Below are 20,176 nucleotides of genomic sequence, written 5' to 3' on the forward strand. Positions count from 1 at the left end.
GGATAAACACATAGGTACGGCCCTACCAAATTCACGGTCCATTTTGGTCAATTTCACGGTCATAGGATTTAAAAAATTGTAAATTTCAAGATTTCAGCTATTTAAAGTTGAAATTTCACAAGTGTTGAAATTGTAGGGGTCCTGACCCAAAAAGGAGTGTTGTGTGTGTGTGTGTGTGGTGGGGTGTCGCAAAGTTATTGTAGGGGAGGTTGCGGTACTGCTACTCGTGCACTGCTGCTGGCGGTGGCGTTGCCTTCAGAGCTGGGCAGCTGGAGAGTGGCAGCTGCTGGCTGGAAGCCCAGCTCTGAAGGCAGAGCCACCACCAGCAGCAGCACAGAAGTAAGGATGGCCTGGTATGGCATTGTCACCCTTACTTCTGCGCTGCTGCCTGCAGAGCTGGTCCCTCAATCAGCAGCTGCCACTCTCCGGCTGCCCAGCTCTGAAGGCAGCACAGAAGTAAGGGTGGCAATACTGAAACCTCCCGAAAATTACTTTGCAACCCCCCTGCCACTCTCTTTTGGGTCAGGACCCCCAATTTGAGAAACGCTGGTCTCCCTGTGAAATCTGTATAGTAGAGTGTAAAAGCATAAAAAAGACCAGATTTTACAGTCTGTGACGCGTTTTTCATGGCCGTGAATTTGGTAGGGCTCTACACACAGGCAATACAACTTACAAAAATAATAAACACAGATCACACTATAATCGGGAACAGAAAGAGGGTGAGAGATTTTGAGCAAAGAAATGCATGTGAGAAAACCTGCTTATATTTTTAAAAAATTCACAAGCCAATAACCTTTTAAGAGCACAGTAAGAGTTAATGAAAAATGTACAAAAGAAGAAATAACAGAGGCACATTGAAACATAACAAGGGGACCTCAGAAGCAGGTGAAGTGAGAGAGAACTAGCAGAACTTTACAAATTTTGCAGTAAAACTCGTATCATGGCATAAATTAAAGTTTGAAACTATGGGCTTGATGCTGTAAGCGCTTGCTACCAAGCGTAGTGCTAACTACTGTAAATAGTCCCATTTAACTACAGTATTAAATGCTACGGCTTCTATCCAGCTAAGAGCTTAAGACTTAAGTGTTTAAGCATGTGAGTAGTCCCACTGACTTCTATGGGACTAGTTATGTGCTTACAGTTAAACATATACTTAAGTATGCTTAAGTCCTTTGTTGAATCAAGGCTTATATCTAACTGTAAATACTTGGGACCTAAATCAGTACTTGTTATTACAGCAACACTTTCTTAAAAGGAGAAAAAGATAATAGAAAGTAGGAAATAATATTTTTCTTAATTATGCTAGGGACCTCTTTCTCCATTAGCATCCCCTCCCAGCTAAGCTATCTCTTGTGAGGGACCTTACCTGTGAATGGGAATTGGATAGAAAGCTATGTATTTTTATTTATTTATTTCAATTGCTAAAAAACATCCATCCAATGTTACAATTAGGAACCAATCTTCAAAAGACTGCTTTCCTAAATCCCCCATAACCCTCCACTGACAGATTTCTCCAGCACCATCTCTTGTAAATTCATTTTATTCTTCCTAGGAACAGCCAAGGAGAACAAGGGAGCCTTGGAGTGTGGCCTGGTGGTCAACAAACTTTGGCTTTGACAAACAGAAGTAGATGTCAATGAAAGATGAGAGTGCCAATTACCTTTCAAGAGGAACTAAATATATATTATAAAGATCCCTAAAATTCCTCAGATGAAATCCTGGCTCCATTGAAGTCAAAAGCAAAACTCCAATTGACTTCAATTGGGCTACATTTTCACCCTTCTGTCTAGTGGAGGGGAAAGTTCATTTTTCAGATGTATATTTTCATTATTATGTTTAGGTCTTTAACCAAACCACTAACGCCTTGCCTTCATTGAATGCAGAATATTCCCTTTAGAATCTGCATTTGCCACATGCTATTTCTTCTGTTCATAAAAGGCTTGACGTGACATAATAAACATACCCGCTGCACACGAATGCCTTGCAAAGCAGCTATTCTACAGGGTGTTGGCTGATTACCACTGCTGCCCAATCCAAGCTGGCCATTACCATTGTAACCCCAGACATAGACCTAAAAAAGGAAGATTGAGATTTTAATTAGTTTGCTATGTATTTTCTCCACTTCTCTTGAAAAAAAGAAATCTATTTCATCGTGTTGTAATGTGCAATTCTCTGCAATGACACCTCCAAAGAAACTCTCTTCTTATTATTTTTAATTTTAATATTTTTGCACATTATATGGCAGGTCGCACCCACAGCTCCTGTTGACAATATCAACTATAAAGTGCACTAAACTTCTACCCCTATGTATTCTGTTTGCCCAGTGCAAGTCTTCAAGGAATATATCATCCAATACTTAGAATTTTTATTACATAGAATTGGACTACCAATAACTGTTCTGTTCCCTGGTATGCAAAGCAAGCTCTGCTTCTAGCTTCCTTTGTCATAGAGCTCATCTCTCGATTAAAAATTGATCCCAAAAGAAAACAAACAAAAATATCTTGAACTGGAAGAAGCAGGTCTTAAACACACGTGATATAGTTTGAGTAAACTATTAAGGATATTATTTTGAATACCTCAAAAAAGCATTTGGGGAACCATATTTCCCTACTCGGCTACCTCTTTAGTGAAAAGTGTTCCATTCATGTTTCATACAGCGAACTGCAGGTTTGACGAGTTTTAGCACATTAATAAACATAACTTATTTTCAATGGCAAGAATTATGGACAAAGAAAAAAGCATTTTAGATATTTTCAGGCAAACTGGAAAAGACCAAACATGTGAATTACAAATAAGAGTAAATCCTGCATAAATGGATGTGTAAGATTTTTTCAGTTTTTTTTACTGCGATCTAAACAAAAACTTCATAGGGGAAAATGACAGTTGCTCACCTGTAACTAGAGTTCTCAAAGATGGACTCTACGCATTCACGAACATGGGTAGAATGCTTCATAGCAGTGCCTGTTGCACTACTCTTGCACCCCCTCCTTCCCCTCCATTCATTTTTGTTCCTGAACTTTCTGAGGACAAGAGGGTGCGGTTTTCCAGACAGCTCAGTTCCTGCACTGCCTCCTCAGATTCAAGAATATAATTAGGACTTCGAGGAAGACGCAAAGGTGAGCATGGAGCGGGAATGTGTAGAGTCCAGTTCTATGCACTGTACAATTCTCAAAGAACTCCACTCACAGGTGAGCAGCCTTCATTTCTTCTTCAAGTAATCTGTACACCTTCCCACTCTTGGGATAGTTTGATAAGCAATACCATCTACTGAGGACACAGCTGGGACACATAGTCCTAATTAAACAGTGTCTTGAGTACTGCCCTAACAATCTGTGCATCAGATCTGGATGCTAAATCAAGAGAAAGCAATGTTTAGTAAATGTGTGTATAGAACTCCCTGTTTCAGCTCTGCAGATTTCAATAATAGAAATATGTCTAAGTCATGCTAAAGAACCTGCCTTAGCCCTAGTGGAATGTGTACTAAACTTTACAGGAAGAGGGACAGAGGCTTTGTGGCTCTCCTTAATACACAGTCTAACCCATTAGGGAAGCATTGAGATGAAATAGCCTAGCCCTTACTATTCTCTCTGTAAAATATAAAGAGATCTAGGGACTACCTAAAGAGAATGCCTCTGACCTTTTAGCATCTAGGATATAGAGTTCTGACTCACTTAACTGCACAAGGTCTGGAAAGGATATTGGTAGACTAGTGAAGGAAGTGAATACTATGAAGGAAGGCTGAAAGAATTGGGTTTGTTTAGTTTGGAAAAGAGAAGACTGAGAGGGGACATGATAGCAGTTTTCAGGTATCTAAAAGGGTGTCATAAGGAGGTGGGAGAAAACTTGTTCATCTTAGCCTCTAAGGATAGAACAAGAAGCAATGGGCTTAAACTGCAGCAAGGGAGGTTTAGATTGGACATTAGAAAAAAGTTCCTAACTGTCAGGGTGGTTAAACATTGGAATAAACTGCCTAGGGAGGTTGTGGAATCTCCATCTCTGGAGATATTTAAGAGTAGGTTAGATAAATGTCTATCAGGGATGGTCTAGACAGTATTTGGTCCTGCCATGAGGGCAGGGGACTGGACTCGATGACCTCTCGAGGTCCCTTCCAGTCCTAGAGTCTATGAATCTATAATTATTCACTTAAGATTGAAATCAGTTATTACGCTGGGAAGAAATTTAGGATGTGTGTGGAGGATCACTTTGTCCTTGTGGAACACTGTGAATGGTGGAGACACCATTGAGGTTTGCAGTTTGCTTATACTTCTGGTAGCTATTGTCGCTATAACAAATACTGTCTTGATTGACAGGTGAAACAGTGAACACTCATTCATTGGTTCAAAGGATGGTCTCATAAAGTTGAGTAAGGACTAGATTAAAATCCCATGATGGTGGGGGAGTTTCTTGTCTGGTGGATAGATGTTCACTGTACCCTTCATAAATCTCTTAACTGAGTCATGGATAAATTCGGTCTGCTGTTCACTGGAAGGCTGAAATGGCAACTAAGTGACTTTCAGCAAGGATACCGATAGATCGAACAGCTTCTGGTGTAGCAAGTATTCAAGTATGGACTGAATTAATGCTGATGATGAAGATATGTTTTTATCTGATGCCCAAAAGACAATTCTTATCCACTGGAGGTCATAGCACTTATGAATAGATTGCTTTCTGGAGTTTAGTAGCATGCGTTGCATGCCTGATGAACAAGCATTTCTCGACCATGCTGTTAAAGTATAGAGACTGTGGGTCTGAGTGCAAGCTCTGGCTCACCTCCTGAGAATAGACCTGTGGTAAAGTCACAGGGAGAGAACCATATCCTCACCTGGAGATGTAAGGGTCTGGAAGCCACTGCTGCCTCGCCCATGTTGGAGCAATAAGAATTACCATGGAACTGTAGTATTTATCTTTTGTACTTCTCTTTGGATTAGAGAAAATGGGAAATAGGGACAAAGTGTAGAGGAGGCCCATTCCCCAGCCGGATAGGAATGTATTTGAAATGGACAGGCTGCCTACTCCTGCTCTCGAGCAGAACCTCAGGTATTTGGTATTGTGTGTCTCATTGCCAACATCTGTTTCTGCCACTGATGGGTTTAGAGACCATTCCTGTAGCTTTCCCCCTCTCTGTCAGCTGATTGACCAAGCTAATGTCCTTTTCCACTAGGTGAAGTACTATCGGGTAAATGTTGTCATGGATGCATCAGTCCTAGAGTACTTTAACTTCCTTGCACTACTGTGTGGAATGAGTTCCTCCTTGTTTGTTCACATAAAACACAGCCATCATTTTGTCAGTGACTACTTGACTACTTTGCTTTAAGTGAAGCAGAAAGAATTTGAGACCTAGATGGATTGCCCTCATCTCCAATACATAGATATGGAGTCATTATTCAAAGTGGTTCCAACAACGAGTTGTTAGGCCACTGAAGTGCACTCCCCATCCCAGGTTGGACACACTTGACATAACAGTTATTGATGAGGATGGAGGAACAAATGCCACAGCTATTTAGCACACTGTGACTACCAGGTAAGAGATGGGAACACCTCTTTTGGGACAATTAGCTTTATATAAATGCTCTTTGAATTTGGCAGGTAATTTTTGCCAGCCAATGCTAAAGAGGTTTCATTTTGAAATGAGCATAAAGAGTCATGTATGTCTGAGGCTATAAGAAACAATATTATTGTTTGTTTGGGATTCTTTCACAGTTTCATAATAGCAAACTGAATGTTCAGGAGTCCTTCTTCTAGGAAAGGGCTCTTCCTGACTGGGCATCCAAAATCATCCCAATTTAGGGGATTTTCTGAGTAGGAAGGTGTGATTTCTTCCAAGTTATTCCCAGTCATAGATTCTCAAAAAGTACATATGTACAGTCCATGCAGGGATTCCTACAATGAAGCCTTTATGAGCCAGTCATCTCAAATGCACTGCCATGAAAGAAAGGCATTTTGTAAATACCCGGAGGGCAGCAGAAGGGGCGAATGGGAGGACCTTGCACTGGTAACAATCTTCCCTGCCCAAGAAATGAATATATTATTAATATGAAGGTCTGATCAATATATGGAAGTATGCATCTTTCCAACTGAGTGCTCCAAATTAATCTTAGGTGGAAAGGAAAGGAGACATGGGTACAAGCATCACCATGTGGAACCTGAACTTCCTGATGAACGAGTTGAGTTGTCTCAAATCCAGGATGGGCTGCAAGTCCCCCATCTCTCTTCAGGATCAGAAAGTAGCTGGAGTAAAATCCCTTGCCTCTGACTTCCTTTGGTAGCTCCTCAGTGGCCTGTGAACCTCTGATTTTAGTAGGCTCTCATAAGGGGGGTCCTTGAATTGAGAGAGACGAGGAGGGTTGGGTGGAGGGATGGAACCAAAACATATTGCGTAATCCTCTTACACTATTTCTAGGATCCACTTGTCCATAGTGATGGTTTCCTAGTAGTTAAAAGAGTGGAAGAGTCAGTTTCTAGAAGGCAGGCAGGGGTAGAAGGCCACACACCGCCCCCCCACCTGAGCACCGGTGGCACACCCGGGCTGCCCCCCCATACCAGGGCACCTGTGGCATTCCCGGAGCCCCCCCTCTAGAGGACTGGGAGTGAAGTTTAATACCTTTGTGGTCTATTGTATTAAAATGCAATTGTTTGTGTGTTATTGTGAGCCAGGTATAGTACATATATCCATGGGAAGGGTGAATCTAGCTCCTCTAGGAACTGAGAACAGTGGGGAGTGATTAGTCAATGTCACTCAAGTTGTAACATCTCCAGAGAAGCACTCCCCTTCCCTGCCGGAGATGTTTGCATAAACCAGTTGTGAGGTTATCTGATTAAAGTATGACCATGCAAACCATTGTTGCTACCACTGTTATATAACGGCAGCGAATCTTATACAAAGTGTGACACATGGCCAGAAAGGGTTAAGCAGCTTGCAGGCTCAATAACCCAAAGTCAACCTTTAATGTCACGTTAGAAGAGTATGCGAATGGTAATTAGGGCCGTTCCATGGTAGACAGGCTAGAATTTTGAAATGCAAACCTATATTGTTAGAAATTAGAGGTGATACTAATTGTATGTGTGTACTCATATCTTGTTAAATGATAGCCATGTAAACAGACAGTTCCTGTCTGTCACTAGAGCTGTTGATTCAGATATCAAAAGGGAATATTAATATTTAAATGAATCTTGGGTGAAATAATGTCATTGTCTATATGTCTCTTTAAAGTTTGTGATAAACTGCTTAATGGATGAATTATTTTATGTTAATCCATGCAGTTAATTACCGGTGAGGTTTGGGAAACAGAAGGTTACATCAAAAGCCTATTGTTCACCCTGGACTGTATGGTCAAGGGGCTGCTAGAAAAATGTATAAAAAGACCCTTGGGTCCTGATCCTTTTTATCTCAGATCTGCTTGATGCTTCATGCAGGGGAAACTTAAACCCAAGATTGAGATCTCCAGTCCTAACCTGGAATCACCCTGAATATAAACATTGGACTATAACCTATGAACTAATTCTGAAAGAACTCTTTGCAACTACAAAGCTCACCATCTCCGCTATGAATCTGAATCTCAAGAATTGTACTTATGTCTGTATGTATACTGATCTTTTAACCAATACTCTCTCTTTTCTTTTTTAATAAATTTTAGTTTAGTTATTAAGAATTGTCTGTAAGTGTGTATTTGGGTAAGATCTGGAATATTCATTAACCAGGGAGGTAATGTGTCCAATCCTTTGGAATTGGTAGAACTTTTTTATATTATGAATAAGATTTTCAGTAATCCTCATCATATTTGACTTGGGTGTCTGGGTGGAGACCTAAGGCTGGGTTGCTTTATGGAAACTGTGTTGCTGGCTTCTGGGTAACCAATGAGGTATTATAGAAGCTGTTTTGTGCTGGCTTGGTAAATCTAAGTATTGGAATATCCACCAGCTTTGGGGATTGTCTGCCCCATTCTTTGCAGTTCACCCTGAGTAACCTCAGCTGGCTCCCCTGGGACTCCGGTCACACCAGTTAAAACTGGATTCTTCAGGGACCAATAGACAAAGAAAGGATTTTTGAATACAACGCCTACTGGTTAACTGACTCATGGCCTTCTTTCTGATAAAGCAAATGGATAGGACCGCCGGTCCACAGACGGCCCCAATCCTTAGGGAAGAATTGGAAGCACTTTGGCCTACTGAGGCCCCATAAGACAGTGTTCTTGTTCTGAGCAGAAGGTGTTATGAACTGAAAGCCACAGGAAAACTCCTGGATGGGTTGGAAGGACTGCTCACCTGCCAGAGCCCTTCTTGGAGTTGGGGTGATCTCTGATAAGCTTATTACCATGCAAGTAGCTTCTTTTATTGTTTTTAATATGTTTTCATTATATTGCTTTTACTTTTAGGAATAAAATGTGCTTGCTTAGAAAGCACTGTGTGGTAGATTAACCCCTCAGGTAATCACACTGTTAACCATCTCCGAAGAGAAGGCAAAAGAAGCCTGCTTAGGCAGCCTGCCTTTTGCTGGGGATATCACAGGGAACTATTCAGCCTGGAAATACCCCAGTCAGAAGGCAAGAGATTTGTCTTTGTCCAAGAGGCAATGGCTGGGCAGCTGGAAGCACAGAATGGGTGCCCTTGCTGGACCACAGAGGGAGAACACAGGTGCAGTTGCCCTGGACTGTGGCATATATGGTGGCAGAATGTGCAGGGATCTGTAAGAGTGTGATCTGCATAAGTGCCAACATCAGTGAAGCAAGTACCTGAAGTGGGGAAAGCATAGAGAAAAGACTCAATAGTCTTTTTGGGAAAGGAACAGCAAAAAGAGAGATGACAAGATGAATTATAAACAGCTGAAGAAAAATCAGCTGTCTGGGCTATTCAGGGGAAGGCAACTCAACACTGAGGATCAGACTAGAACACAGCTAGTTAATTTGCTGAATTCTAATGACCAGAAGCAGAATAATGGGTTAGGTCTGCAGGGAACTTCCAGCAGGTGAGAAAAATCTGGGAATCTACCCCTAGAGAGAAACAGGGAAGAGACTGAGAGTGGCAGCAGCTATGTACTATGAAGGCAAAGTACACCCCTGCAACAGGAGTTGTAGATAGCTCAACAACTAGAGCAGGAGAGGCTGCAGCTGAAGAGGGACAGAGTGTATCTGGAAATCCAACAGCTTTCAGACTGGGAGCAGCAGCATAAGTAAAAGAAGAGAAAGAGAACCAGTGCCAGTATGAGAAGTGCCAACATCAATATGAGAGAGAAGAAAAGCAGAAGTAGTGCTAGTATGAGGAGAAACAGAAAGACAAGGAACATTAATATCAGCTCGAGATGGAGAAACTGTGCCTTCAAATCCTTAATCCAGTAGGTAAAGCCATACCTCCTGTACCTCTCCTAGTGGGTGGCATAGACTCCAAATTACTCAGAACCATAGAATCATAGAAGATTAGGATTGGAAGAGACCTCAGGAGTCATCTAGTCCAACCCCCTGCTCAAAGCAGGACCCACACCAACTAAATCACCCCAGCCAGGGCTTTGTCAAGCCGAGCCTTAAAAACCTCTAAGGATGGAGATTCCACCACCTCCCTAGGTAACCCATTCCAGTGCTTCCACCCTCCTAGTGAAATAGTGTTTCCTAATATCTAACCTAGCCCTCCCACACTGCAACTTGAGACCATTGCTCTTTGTTCCATCATCTGCCACCACTGAGAACAGCTGAGCTCCATCCTCTTTGGAACCCCCCTTCAGGTAGATGAAGGCTGCTATCAAATCCCCCCTCACTCTTCTCTTCTGCAAACTATACAAGCCCAGTTCCCTGAGCTTCTCCTCGTAAGTCATGTGCCCCAACCCCCAGATAATTTTCACTGCCCTCTGCTGGACTCTCCAATTTGTCCACATCCTTTCATCCTTCCTCACTTTAGGGAGGGGGATGACATGGATATATTTCTTATTGCTTTCGAAATGGGGTGTGAACTGAATAAGGTGGGGAAGGAGGACATGGTACAGTAGCTGACTCTAGTACTGTCTGGGACAAAGGTCTTGGACATTTTCACCTTTATGGAAAGGGAGGATTACAAAGATTAAAATAATTGTAAACAAGCTTTTGTGACAAAGTTTAAACTGACTCTTCGTATGCATAGGAGAAGGTTTCAGGAAATTCAGAAAAGAAAGGGATATGACCCACACTACAAGAAGGATGTGGAAAAATTGGAAAGAGTCCAGCGGAGGGCAACAAAAATGATTAGGGGTCTGGAGCGCATGACTTATGAGGAGAGGCTGAGGGAACTGGGATTGTTTAGTCTCCAGAAGAGAAGAATAAGGGGGGATTTGATATCAGCCTTCAACTACCTGAAGGGGGGTTCCAAAGAGGATGGAACTCGGCTGTTCTCAAAATGGTGGCAGATGACAGAACAAGGAGCAATGGTCTCAAGTTGCAGTGGGGGAGGTCTAGGTTGGATATTAGGAAACACTATTTCACTAGAAGGGTGGTGAAGCACTGGAATGCGTTACCTAGGGAGGTGGTGGAGTCTCCTTCCTTGGAGGTTTTTAAGGCCCGGCTTGACAAAGCCCTGGCTGGGATGATTTAGTTGGGAATTGGTCCTGCTTTGAGCAGGGGGTTGGACTAGATGACCTCCTGAGATCCCTTCCAACCCTGATATTCTATGATTCTATGACCTATGCTGAGGTTTCAACTCTAATTAGGAGTTCTGTAAGGAAATGGGGAACTGGTTGAGGGTCAAAATGGTCGATGAGTCCTACGAATTAATGGATATAAAACAGTTCTATAAACTCCGCCACCCTGAACTGAAATCAAACAAAAATCCTAGAGATATTACTATAGCTGTGAAAATGGCAGACCATTATGTGGATAATCATCCTCAGTTTGATAGAAAACCTAACAGGCATGGAATGGGATCAGAGTCCAGGGACTGGGCCTAAACTGAGACCCAAACCCAGTGGGGAGGGAAACCGATGGGGAAAAGCGGTGTGCCATATATGGCCAGCAGAGTCACTTTATTTGGAATTGCCCAGGTTGCTCACTGAGTCCCACATACAGTGCTAGAAATGTCAGCTGAACATCAACCTCACAGAATTATCTGTGTGACTGAGAGAGGGAGGGAGGGAATCACATAACATTATAGGCCATCAGCAGACAGGCTAACACTGAACCATTTACACCCCAATCCTTTGCCTACAAGTCATGCTGCACCCTCCTGGGTGCAGATCCACGGCATAGCCAGTGGGAGTGGAAGATGGTAATCAATGGGGAGACATTCACTAGATGGAGAGATACTAGAACTAAGATAGTGATAGGTTTCAGAGTGGTAGCCGTGTTAGTCTTAGCCCACGAAAGCTTATGCTCAAATAAATTTGTTAGTCTCTAAGGTGCGACACGTACTCCTCGTTCTTAGAACTAAGATGACAGTTAAGCCCCATGTTGTGAAACACATGAAACGCTGCCAGGATGTGTAATGTGGGTTCAAGTTCCTGGTATAAAAGCCTTCACTCTACATGCAGATTTCTGTACAGACCCAGGAAGAGTCTGGGATGCTGGTTGCAGGTATATTGTAACATATTCCATATTCTTTGCTTTTGGGGAATGATATTGTGGCTTCAAAGCAGAAAAGAAAAATCAGGTCTCCTCTGTTAGTCCCAGAGTGGCAAGAGATTGTTTTAGAGTGGTAGCGGTGTTAGTCTGTATCAGCAAAAAGAATGAGGAGTAACACAAGAGATTGTGTTAGCCAAAATGCTAATGGGATAGCTGACAGGGATGGATCTCCGCGATCCGCATCCAAGAGGAATCAAGTTACTTTCTCAGTGTAGGCAAACAAATACCTGAGCAGCAGGATTGATAAGACCTACTGACTTGAAGTGGAATTCTCTAGGTCCTAAAACCTAGATCAGGGAAATAAGCTCTCTGCCTACTATTACCAGGCACTCAGGGGAAGTACAGAGCATGGTGAATGCAGTATTTCCATCCAAAAGTAGGGACACTGCGGCAGCTGTGGTGTACTGCAAAAACTATGACATCCACCCTAGGATGGGAAATGCCCAAGTAGGGTGTAAGACATCTGTTTGGGAGATGACAAAGGTAACTGTTGCCAGGAAGGAGGGGAGACTTTTTCCTGCAATCATTGACTGCCTGATGGTCTGTAAAAATGTAATAGACCCTGAGCAAAGTGGGAGAAGGAATTTTGTTCACCTTGACTCAGCCTGTGGGGAACATTAGGCCACCCCCGTAGGGTGAGGGGAACAATGCTCTTCCCCCTTCCTCCAGAGAAGCAGAGGTTAGGCTGTTGAAGTCCCCGGGCAGGTGGGGGGAAAACCTATGGGGAGGTGGGGCAGAGAAAAGAATCTGGCAATGGCAGAGGTTTGAAAAACTCTCCCTCGCCTGATTCTTCTGCTGTTAAAAGCAGCACATGGTTGAGAGTTGCTTCACAAGGATCCAGTCGTGAAATATTTCTCCCTATGGCCCAAAGAATTGCTTCTTGTAACACCTCCAGGTGAGGAAGCAACCAACCACTTGAATGACAAAGGGACACTATACACACTCTCTAGTAACTGAATGGTATAAGTGGGAGCACTAGGTCTCAAGTGTACAAGCAACAGGGAGTAACGGGAAAGAAGAGCCATATGAAAGCTCAGCCGCACAGGTTCTTAAGATAGAAAATATGCTGGATGGTTATCAGATGACTCTGTATGGATTTCTGACTGGTGTATGCTGACTTACTAGCAGAATGTTTATTATCTGAATAGTTGAAATGGGAAATTATGAAAGGTAACAGCAGAAATGCCTCCAGGAAATAAACCTGTCCAGGCACTAAGTCTATCAGTTTCTTTAAACAGCTCCAAGGGTTGCACCCTAGCACACGGTTTGCAGTGTCACTCACTCAAATTAGGCCAAGCCACCCCTCTGTCATGATGGATAGGTGGCCAGACCAAACCTGAGTAGCGCTGAGACCCCATGTTTCGGGAGTGAGGAGTCATGCCCAGCCCTGTGGGACAGGAGCCACCATTGCAGGCTTACTTTCCAACTCCCATATTCCCTGCGGCTTCTCCTGCACACCAGTTTTAGGGTTGCGGTGCAGGCGGAGGGTGCATTATATATATACACATATATAATGGTAGATTGCAAAAAAAGACAAAATACAGATGGTGGGTCACCTTAGTTAAAAAAGTTAGGGAACCATTGGATTAGAATCTCAAAAATTAATGTTGGGTTCAAATATTTATTCTTAAAAGAATGTAATTAATTAATTTTAAATGAATTCTTTTCCGTTTACTGCAGAGATTTGTTCGGAAAGGGGTAAATTTAGCTAATTTGGGTAAAGTATCTCTCAGATGATATGTTTATATATGTGGTGGGGACAGTGGGAACAAGTGGGACAATTTCTGATGAAAACTTTCTTATAACAGTACAGATTACCAGATTTTGGAAGTTACAGATTAATATTACTTTTCTCAGCAGTTTTAACTGTGATAGTGCTTGCAAAGGTAGATACGATCAACAATTTGTAGCCAATAATGCTGAATAAAATAAAATTCAGTCAGAAAAAATACTTTAACTTTAAGAACATTCTTACCTCCCCATTTTCTACAACAGCCATTGAGCACATCTGTCCACAAGCTATATTAACAGCTATCTTATTTTGTAGGCAGCTGGTAACTCTTCGAGGAATTGGCTGATTAGCTGTTGAACCAGATCCAACCTGTCCTGAATTATTATAACCCCATGCATACACCTGTTATAAAAGAGTCATTAACAGATAAGACTGTAACATATTACTTTAATCAAATATCCAAGTTATATAAACTGCACATATTAAAAAAATACATTCTAAACATATGTGGATTACAGGACTACAGCAATTATTTTCTGTGCATCTAGGAAAGACACAGAAATGTTTGTTTCCTTTTTTATTTTCTTCCAGAAATCTGTCACTCCTTTCAACTCTAATTTCTAATGCTCGACTAGTTAAAAAAACAAGAAGAAATCCTTCCCTACTATCGAAGATTATGCATCCTGTGGGGTATACTTGTGATTCTTTGTCTACAGAGTTACTGGAAGAAAACAAAATAAGTATACTTGTGATTCTTTGTCTACAGAGTTACTGAAAGAAAACAAAATAGGACAAGTAATTGGACACCAACAATATCTCAGAGTGTAACAGAACAATACTTTGTACCTCAATGGGTTTACATATTTAACTATGGTGATCCTTCCACATATGCACAGAGTTTAATTTACTGCCAAATTTAATGGTGTGAACAAATTTTTCACAGCAGGGCATAATGGGAGAGGTCACAGATATTTTTAGCCAGCCTTTGCAATACCAAGTGCTGTTCTTTCATTAGGATCAGCTATCCCATAAGCAACTTCCTGCAATTGTAGGTGGACAAACATTGATAGACCTCAGATCTTCCAATTATTATTAAATATTTATATCACGGCAGCACCTAGAGGACAGCCAGGCCAGGTCCCATTGTGCTAGGTATTGTATGTTTTTCTGTTTCCAGCATACTATATAAATTCCATACAAAGGAAAACGCAGTTTATGCAGATTTATGCTAACTATTCTCACCTCTCCATCAGATGTTAACACCATGGAATGGTGGGAGCCACAGGCGACTTCAATTACTTTCTTGTTTACCAAGTTAGTAGAGACTTGACAGGGAACTAAACCATGATTTGTTGTACCATTGCCCAGTTGACTATAAGCATTATGGCCCCATGTGTACACTTCTCCTTCTATAATAAAAGTGTGAAAAATCAACTTTAAAACATCTACTTATCTAATGACGATGCATCACAAGATGACAGAAAATGAAAAAGTCAAGTTCAACAATGGTGCACACTTCCTACCTAAGTATTTATATGCCCCTTAGGCTATTAGTCCCTTGTACACAAGAATGCTATTATTCCCCCAGTGTTCAATAAATGTCTAAAAGGGGAATACCAAGAGAAACACATTAAAAAAAAGTGATAGGAGATAGTGTGGTCCAGACGAGAGGACATAGGAATGGGAGTCAGATGAGACCTGAATTCTATTCCTAGCTCTGCCACTTCTGGCCCTGGTCAAGTAATTTGTCTCTGTGCCTTGGTTTTCTCATCAAAACCAGAATAATGATACTTTCCATTCTTTGTAAAGTACTTTGAGTTCCTCAGATGACACTGTCATTATTTATTAATAAATAATAATAATTAATAATATATTAATTATTATTAGTAGTAGTATTCTTGAAATATGCCATCTCCACTTTGTATCCTTGAAAAGTATATTTTGAAGTATTTTAGGAGCCATAGCATCCTATCAGAAAGGTTAAACAAATGTTTGATGTACCACTTCATCAGATATCTATTTTGATATGAACTAGAGAATAATTATTAATCCTTCCACAGAATCTATACCTTTGCATTTTCACTAATACTATATCAGTCTAAGAAACAGGATTGTCCATTTCACTCTCACAACTCAGGTCTCTCACAAATAATCAGGCCAACTGGAGAAGGCACGCATTTTAAAAATACAATATTCTCACCACACATTACCTGCAGTAGTAACAACAACATGGGGACCACTTCCATAGCTCAGACAGGCTATCTTTTTGCCACATAAAGTATCTAATCTCTGTGGTTCAATAGTGCTCTGAATGTCGCCTGTTCCCAAACAGCCACTGCAGTTGGTGCCAAGCACAAACACCTGTTATAAAATATTATTGTTAATGTAGCAAGTTCTTTATTACTACTGTAACATTTACCATTTAAATTAAAATAATCCATCCTAAACTTTCTTTATTCAATAATTAATGTATGATACTTCTCCAGGGTCTATTATCATAATTCTGGCTTCACTGCTAATCTATCCTGAATTAATAATGAATCAAATACTTACCAAATAATATTCCATTAATATACACTTTCTCTGATAATTACCTCATCATTTTCAGTTGCATACAACACTTCATTACCAGCACTGCCAAATACACAGGCTTGACGAATTAACTTCAGTTCTTCTTGAGAGCAGAGAGCAAAAATTGGCCATTTCCCAACATCCAACATCTTCAGGGCTGATAAGAAAGTAGCATGTATCACCTGCTGAGATTAAAAAGTGATATCAGATATTTAGAAAAAAGGAAAATGTTCAACCTTGTACAATGAAAGGGCCAAATCTAAAGAAAAATTAAACAGTAGATAAGAAAGGGTATTACTTTCTTGCCCAAGCACAAAACAACGTCTTATTTCAAAAGTAGGTTCTGGACGGACAGTGATTAAAAAAGAATCCATACACACCATGATAAAGAACAAAAGAAAACATAGAGAAAAGCACCAAATAATGTGTAGACATACTGAGACAATCAGTTCTGTCTCTAGTTTTCCAAAATTTATATTTCCGAAATTAAATTCCCTTGCTTCCAAGAGGGAACAAGAAGTTATTTTTATGGACGTAGTTTGTGCAGCTTAAGTTCAATGTTCTGTTTCTTGGACTATGATGAACATAATTAATGGTTTTCCCTTTCAATATGTTATGCATGGTTGAACTGTATTACCTATGCCTAATTTAGGCCCTTATTCCACCAACATTTAGATTCTGATCCAAAACCCACTGAAGTCAATGGAAAGACATTCATTGATTTCAATGGGCTTTGGAGCCTAAGTCTTACTTCAGTGGGACTACACCTGTTAGTAAGAGTTTGCAGGATCTAGCTTTCTTTCCAATGTCTGTACAGCACTAAGAACAATGTTTGTTAGCAGCCACTATTCAGTAAGACACTTAAGAATATGTCTAGATAGAGGCATGACAATAGCCCAACTGTAGTCAATGCAGCTATTCGTCATGAAAGCTAAGCACATGCTTAAGTGCCTTGCTAAATGAAGGTCTAAATAATGATCATAAGCGCTTGAAAAACTCCATTAAAGTGAAACTATATGCAGTATATGCTACTGAATAGGAGAATTCACCCATGGCTTGTGGCCCCTTTGTTCCAGCTAGTGCATAGGACCCATAAAGGGTTTCCCCTGCCCCTCTCCACGGGGAATACATGTGCACAGTAGGCCCTGTGCAGGAGCCAGAGAGCCAACTTTACACCCCCCCACACACACATAGGAGACTGTATCACCTGCTGAGGCTCTGGGAGTATTTTGCATGGATGGGGGAGTGACTGCGTGAGCCTACACCCTGGCAATTCTATACCAGTGCAATGGCCCCTACAGGCCACTGCAACAAGGACAGAAGTTAGTCTTTTGGACTGCCCTATCCTGTGATGGAGGATGAACCAGCCCCCCAATAGATCTCTAAATGAAAACCAGGGTGGATAAAAATCAATTATTTAAAAAAATAAAATAAAAAAAATCAGATTTTTTTTATTTAAATCGGATTTTTTTCATAAAATGCTTTTTGAGGAAAAAAACCTATCTCAAGATAGTTTTAATTAAGATACATTATAGCTCAAAGATATCTCATCATGGAATAGGGATTATAAATTATAATTCTGTAGTATGAGACAATATATTCATGTTATGTTTAAGAGAAGTTTTGTAAATGAGTTCCAATAGTTCATGGATTAGGGACCCAATTTTATGGGCTTCCCGGGGCTTCTGTACAGATTATTTAGGATAATCTTTCTATCTACCCAATGGGACTCAGTGCTCAGTCTAGAACAGGGGCGGGCAAACTTTTTGGCCTGAGGGCCACATCAGGTTTTGGAAATTGTATGAAGGGACCCCCCCATTTGCCCCTCCCTGGGACTCCTGCCCCATCCAACCCCCCCTTTCTCTGACTGCCCCCCCCAGGACGACTGCCCCATCCACACACCCCCTGCACCCTGACCGCCCCCAGAACCTCTGCCTGCCCCCCACCGGCCTATCCAACCCCCCTCTCATTCCTGACTGCCCCCCCGGAATCCCTGCCCCATCCAACCATCCCTTCTCCCTGTCCCCTGACTGGCCCGGGAACCCCTGCCCCTGACTGCCCCCCCCATCCAACCCCTCCTCTCATTCCTGACTGCCCCCCCCCCGGATCCCTGCCTCCATTCAACCCCCCTGTTCCCTGCCCTCTGACCGCCCCGACCCCTATCCACACCCCACCCCCTGACCACTACCCCAAACTCCCCTGCCCTCTATCCAACCCCCGCGCTCCCTGCCCCCTTCAGCCATGCCGCCTGGCGGGAGCAAGCCACGCCATCGCCACCGCGCAGCACAGAGCACCGGGTCAGGCCGGGCTCTGCAGCTGCACTGCCCCAGAAGCTCGCAGCCCCGCCGCCCAGAGCATTGGGCGATGGAGTTAGCTGAGGCTGTAGAGGAGGGGGAACAGCAGGGGAGGGGCCTGGGGTAGCCTCCTGGGTCAGGAGCTCAGGGGCCGGGCAGGAGGGTCCCACGGGCCGGATGTGGCCCGCGAGCCGTAGTTTCCCCACCTCTGATCTAGAAGATACCATCAGAAATGCTTAGTTTTGCAGCTCTCAAACTGTGGATTTGTGTCTCCAGAGATAACATGCTTGTTAACAGCAAACCATTTTTAAAATAAATAAATAATGTATAGAGGTGAGAAATAATAACAGACCTCAACCCTATTGTCCCTCTGTAAATTTGTGTACACAGAGTAAATCCCTTACCTCTCTCTGAAAGTGCAAAGTTTCAAAAAGTTCAATGAATAGAAGATTGTTGGGGGTGGAATAGATCTGGACAAGGAGAAGAAGTCTGGAGATAAATGTGAGAAGGGAGGGACAAAAGTGAAACTGTTTGAGCAGCATATTCCAGAAGTCTTCAGGTCTTTCTGAGTGTAGCCTTCATTGATTTGAGATCTACCATACCATTCTCTCACTACAAGGGCAAACCTATAATGGCAACAGGCCGTAAAAGAGACCCAGTTTAGGAATGAGAACCATTCAAGAAATGTATGTTTGCTGATGATGTTTTAAAGAAAGTCACACCAGTGAACTGGTGGAAATCACTTAAGCACTTGGATTCATAGACCGTTGAAGTGATAATCTCACTTTTAACAGCAGTAGCCTCTTCTGCCAGTGTAAAAAGAATATTTTCTTCCTTTGGACTAATTCATTCCAAATTGAGAAATCATTTGGGACCTGAAAAAGCAGAAAAGCTTGTTTTTCTTTTCCAGATTATGAACAAACAGGAAAATGAAGGTGAAGACGACTGAGTTAGCTGCAGAAGCCAATATTTTAAGTTTCTCGTGTTGACCTGGCTGACACAGTTGATTTAATTTTTTTTTTTAATATTTCATTCGACTATTTTAGTTAAAATTGTTTTTAACAAAAACAAACCTGATTTAAAAAAAATAGACTGTTTAACTAAATTCAAAAAATTTCATATGCTTGTTTTGTTAAAATATTATACGTTTGCTGTTGAAGAAAAAAATCCAGAATACATAACAATGTTGTTTTAGTTAAATAAAACAATTTAAATGCCTGTCTGGTGATGTTCTCCTCCTAATACAGCATGGCAAGAAAATCCTCCAAATATTAATGATTAACCTATTGAATTGGAGATATTTATGAAGTCATTGGGAGGTAAACTATCTGCTTCAATTACCTTTGGTAAATGAAATAACCAAACAATCATTCATTTTCTGATATAGTGTAAAACTAATCTGAAAAGTTTTCAAAATAAATCACTTTAAAAATGTACAGTGTGTACCTTCTAAAAATGAAACCTACATCTATCTCTGAGTTGTGAAGAATATTAAGGTTATAACAACCAACAAGAATGCACTTTAATGTAAAAATCCATGATTAAATCGAGTCTTCCTGACTAGTGATTTAAATCAATTTGAATCATGATTTAAATCAATTTGATTTAAATCAAATCAACCCTGATGAAAACAAACTATTTATTTATTTCAAATTCTTAGCTATGACATCTCTGCAATATTTGTAAAGACCTACTTTTTCAGTTTAGTCTAATCTGGATGTTAGTTACAATCTGTGGCAAACAATGAAACCTTAAGTAATAGCCTAGCCCCACTAAAGTAAATGGCAAAAAAGAGTGAGGATTTCACCTCTTGTTTCTTATTTTTATGTATTAGTTTTTAAAGGAGAGAATTTAAATAGATTTCATTTTAAGCCAACAATTCTAAAATAGTCAAACAAAATGTTTTAAAGTAATATGTACTTCATACAAATTAGTCCATCAGAGAGATTAAAATAGCAGTCAGTCCTTTATTAAGAGGAGGTAGGAAAGGGAAAGGATTTAATAAT

At 41.2% G+C, this 20,176-nt stretch overlaps 1 protein-coding gene across 1 annotated transcript in view; it reads right to left on the reverse strand.

Annotated features, from left to right (window-relative positions):
- Nucleotides 1-20,176, reverse strand: part of RCBTB2 (RCC1 and BTB domain containing protein 2) — a 77,538-nt gene that overhangs the window by 29,264 nt on the left and 28,098 nt on the right. Inside the window, exons 3-7 of the mRNA XM_065412317.1 lie at nucleotides 15,900-16,058; nucleotides 15,516-15,666; nucleotides 14,548-14,714; nucleotides 13,549-13,707; nucleotides 1,964-2,071 (exon numbers count right to left, since the gene is read on the reverse strand). Coding sequence (XP_065268389.1) covers nucleotides 1,964-2,071; nucleotides 13,549-13,707; nucleotides 14,548-14,714; nucleotides 15,516-15,666; nucleotides 15,900-16,058 — 744 coding nt within the window. The remainder of the gene's footprint in view (nucleotides 1-1,963; nucleotides 2,072-13,548; nucleotides 13,708-14,547; nucleotides 14,715-15,515; nucleotides 15,667-15,899; nucleotides 16,059-20,176) is intronic.

The sequence above is a fragment of the Emys orbicularis genome, chromosome 1, assembly GCF_028017835.1.
Source record: "Emys orbicularis isolate rEmyOrb1 chromosome 1, rEmyOrb1.hap1, whole genome shotgun sequence".
NCBI lineage: Eukaryota > Metazoa > Chordata > Testudines > Emydidae > Emys > Emys orbicularis.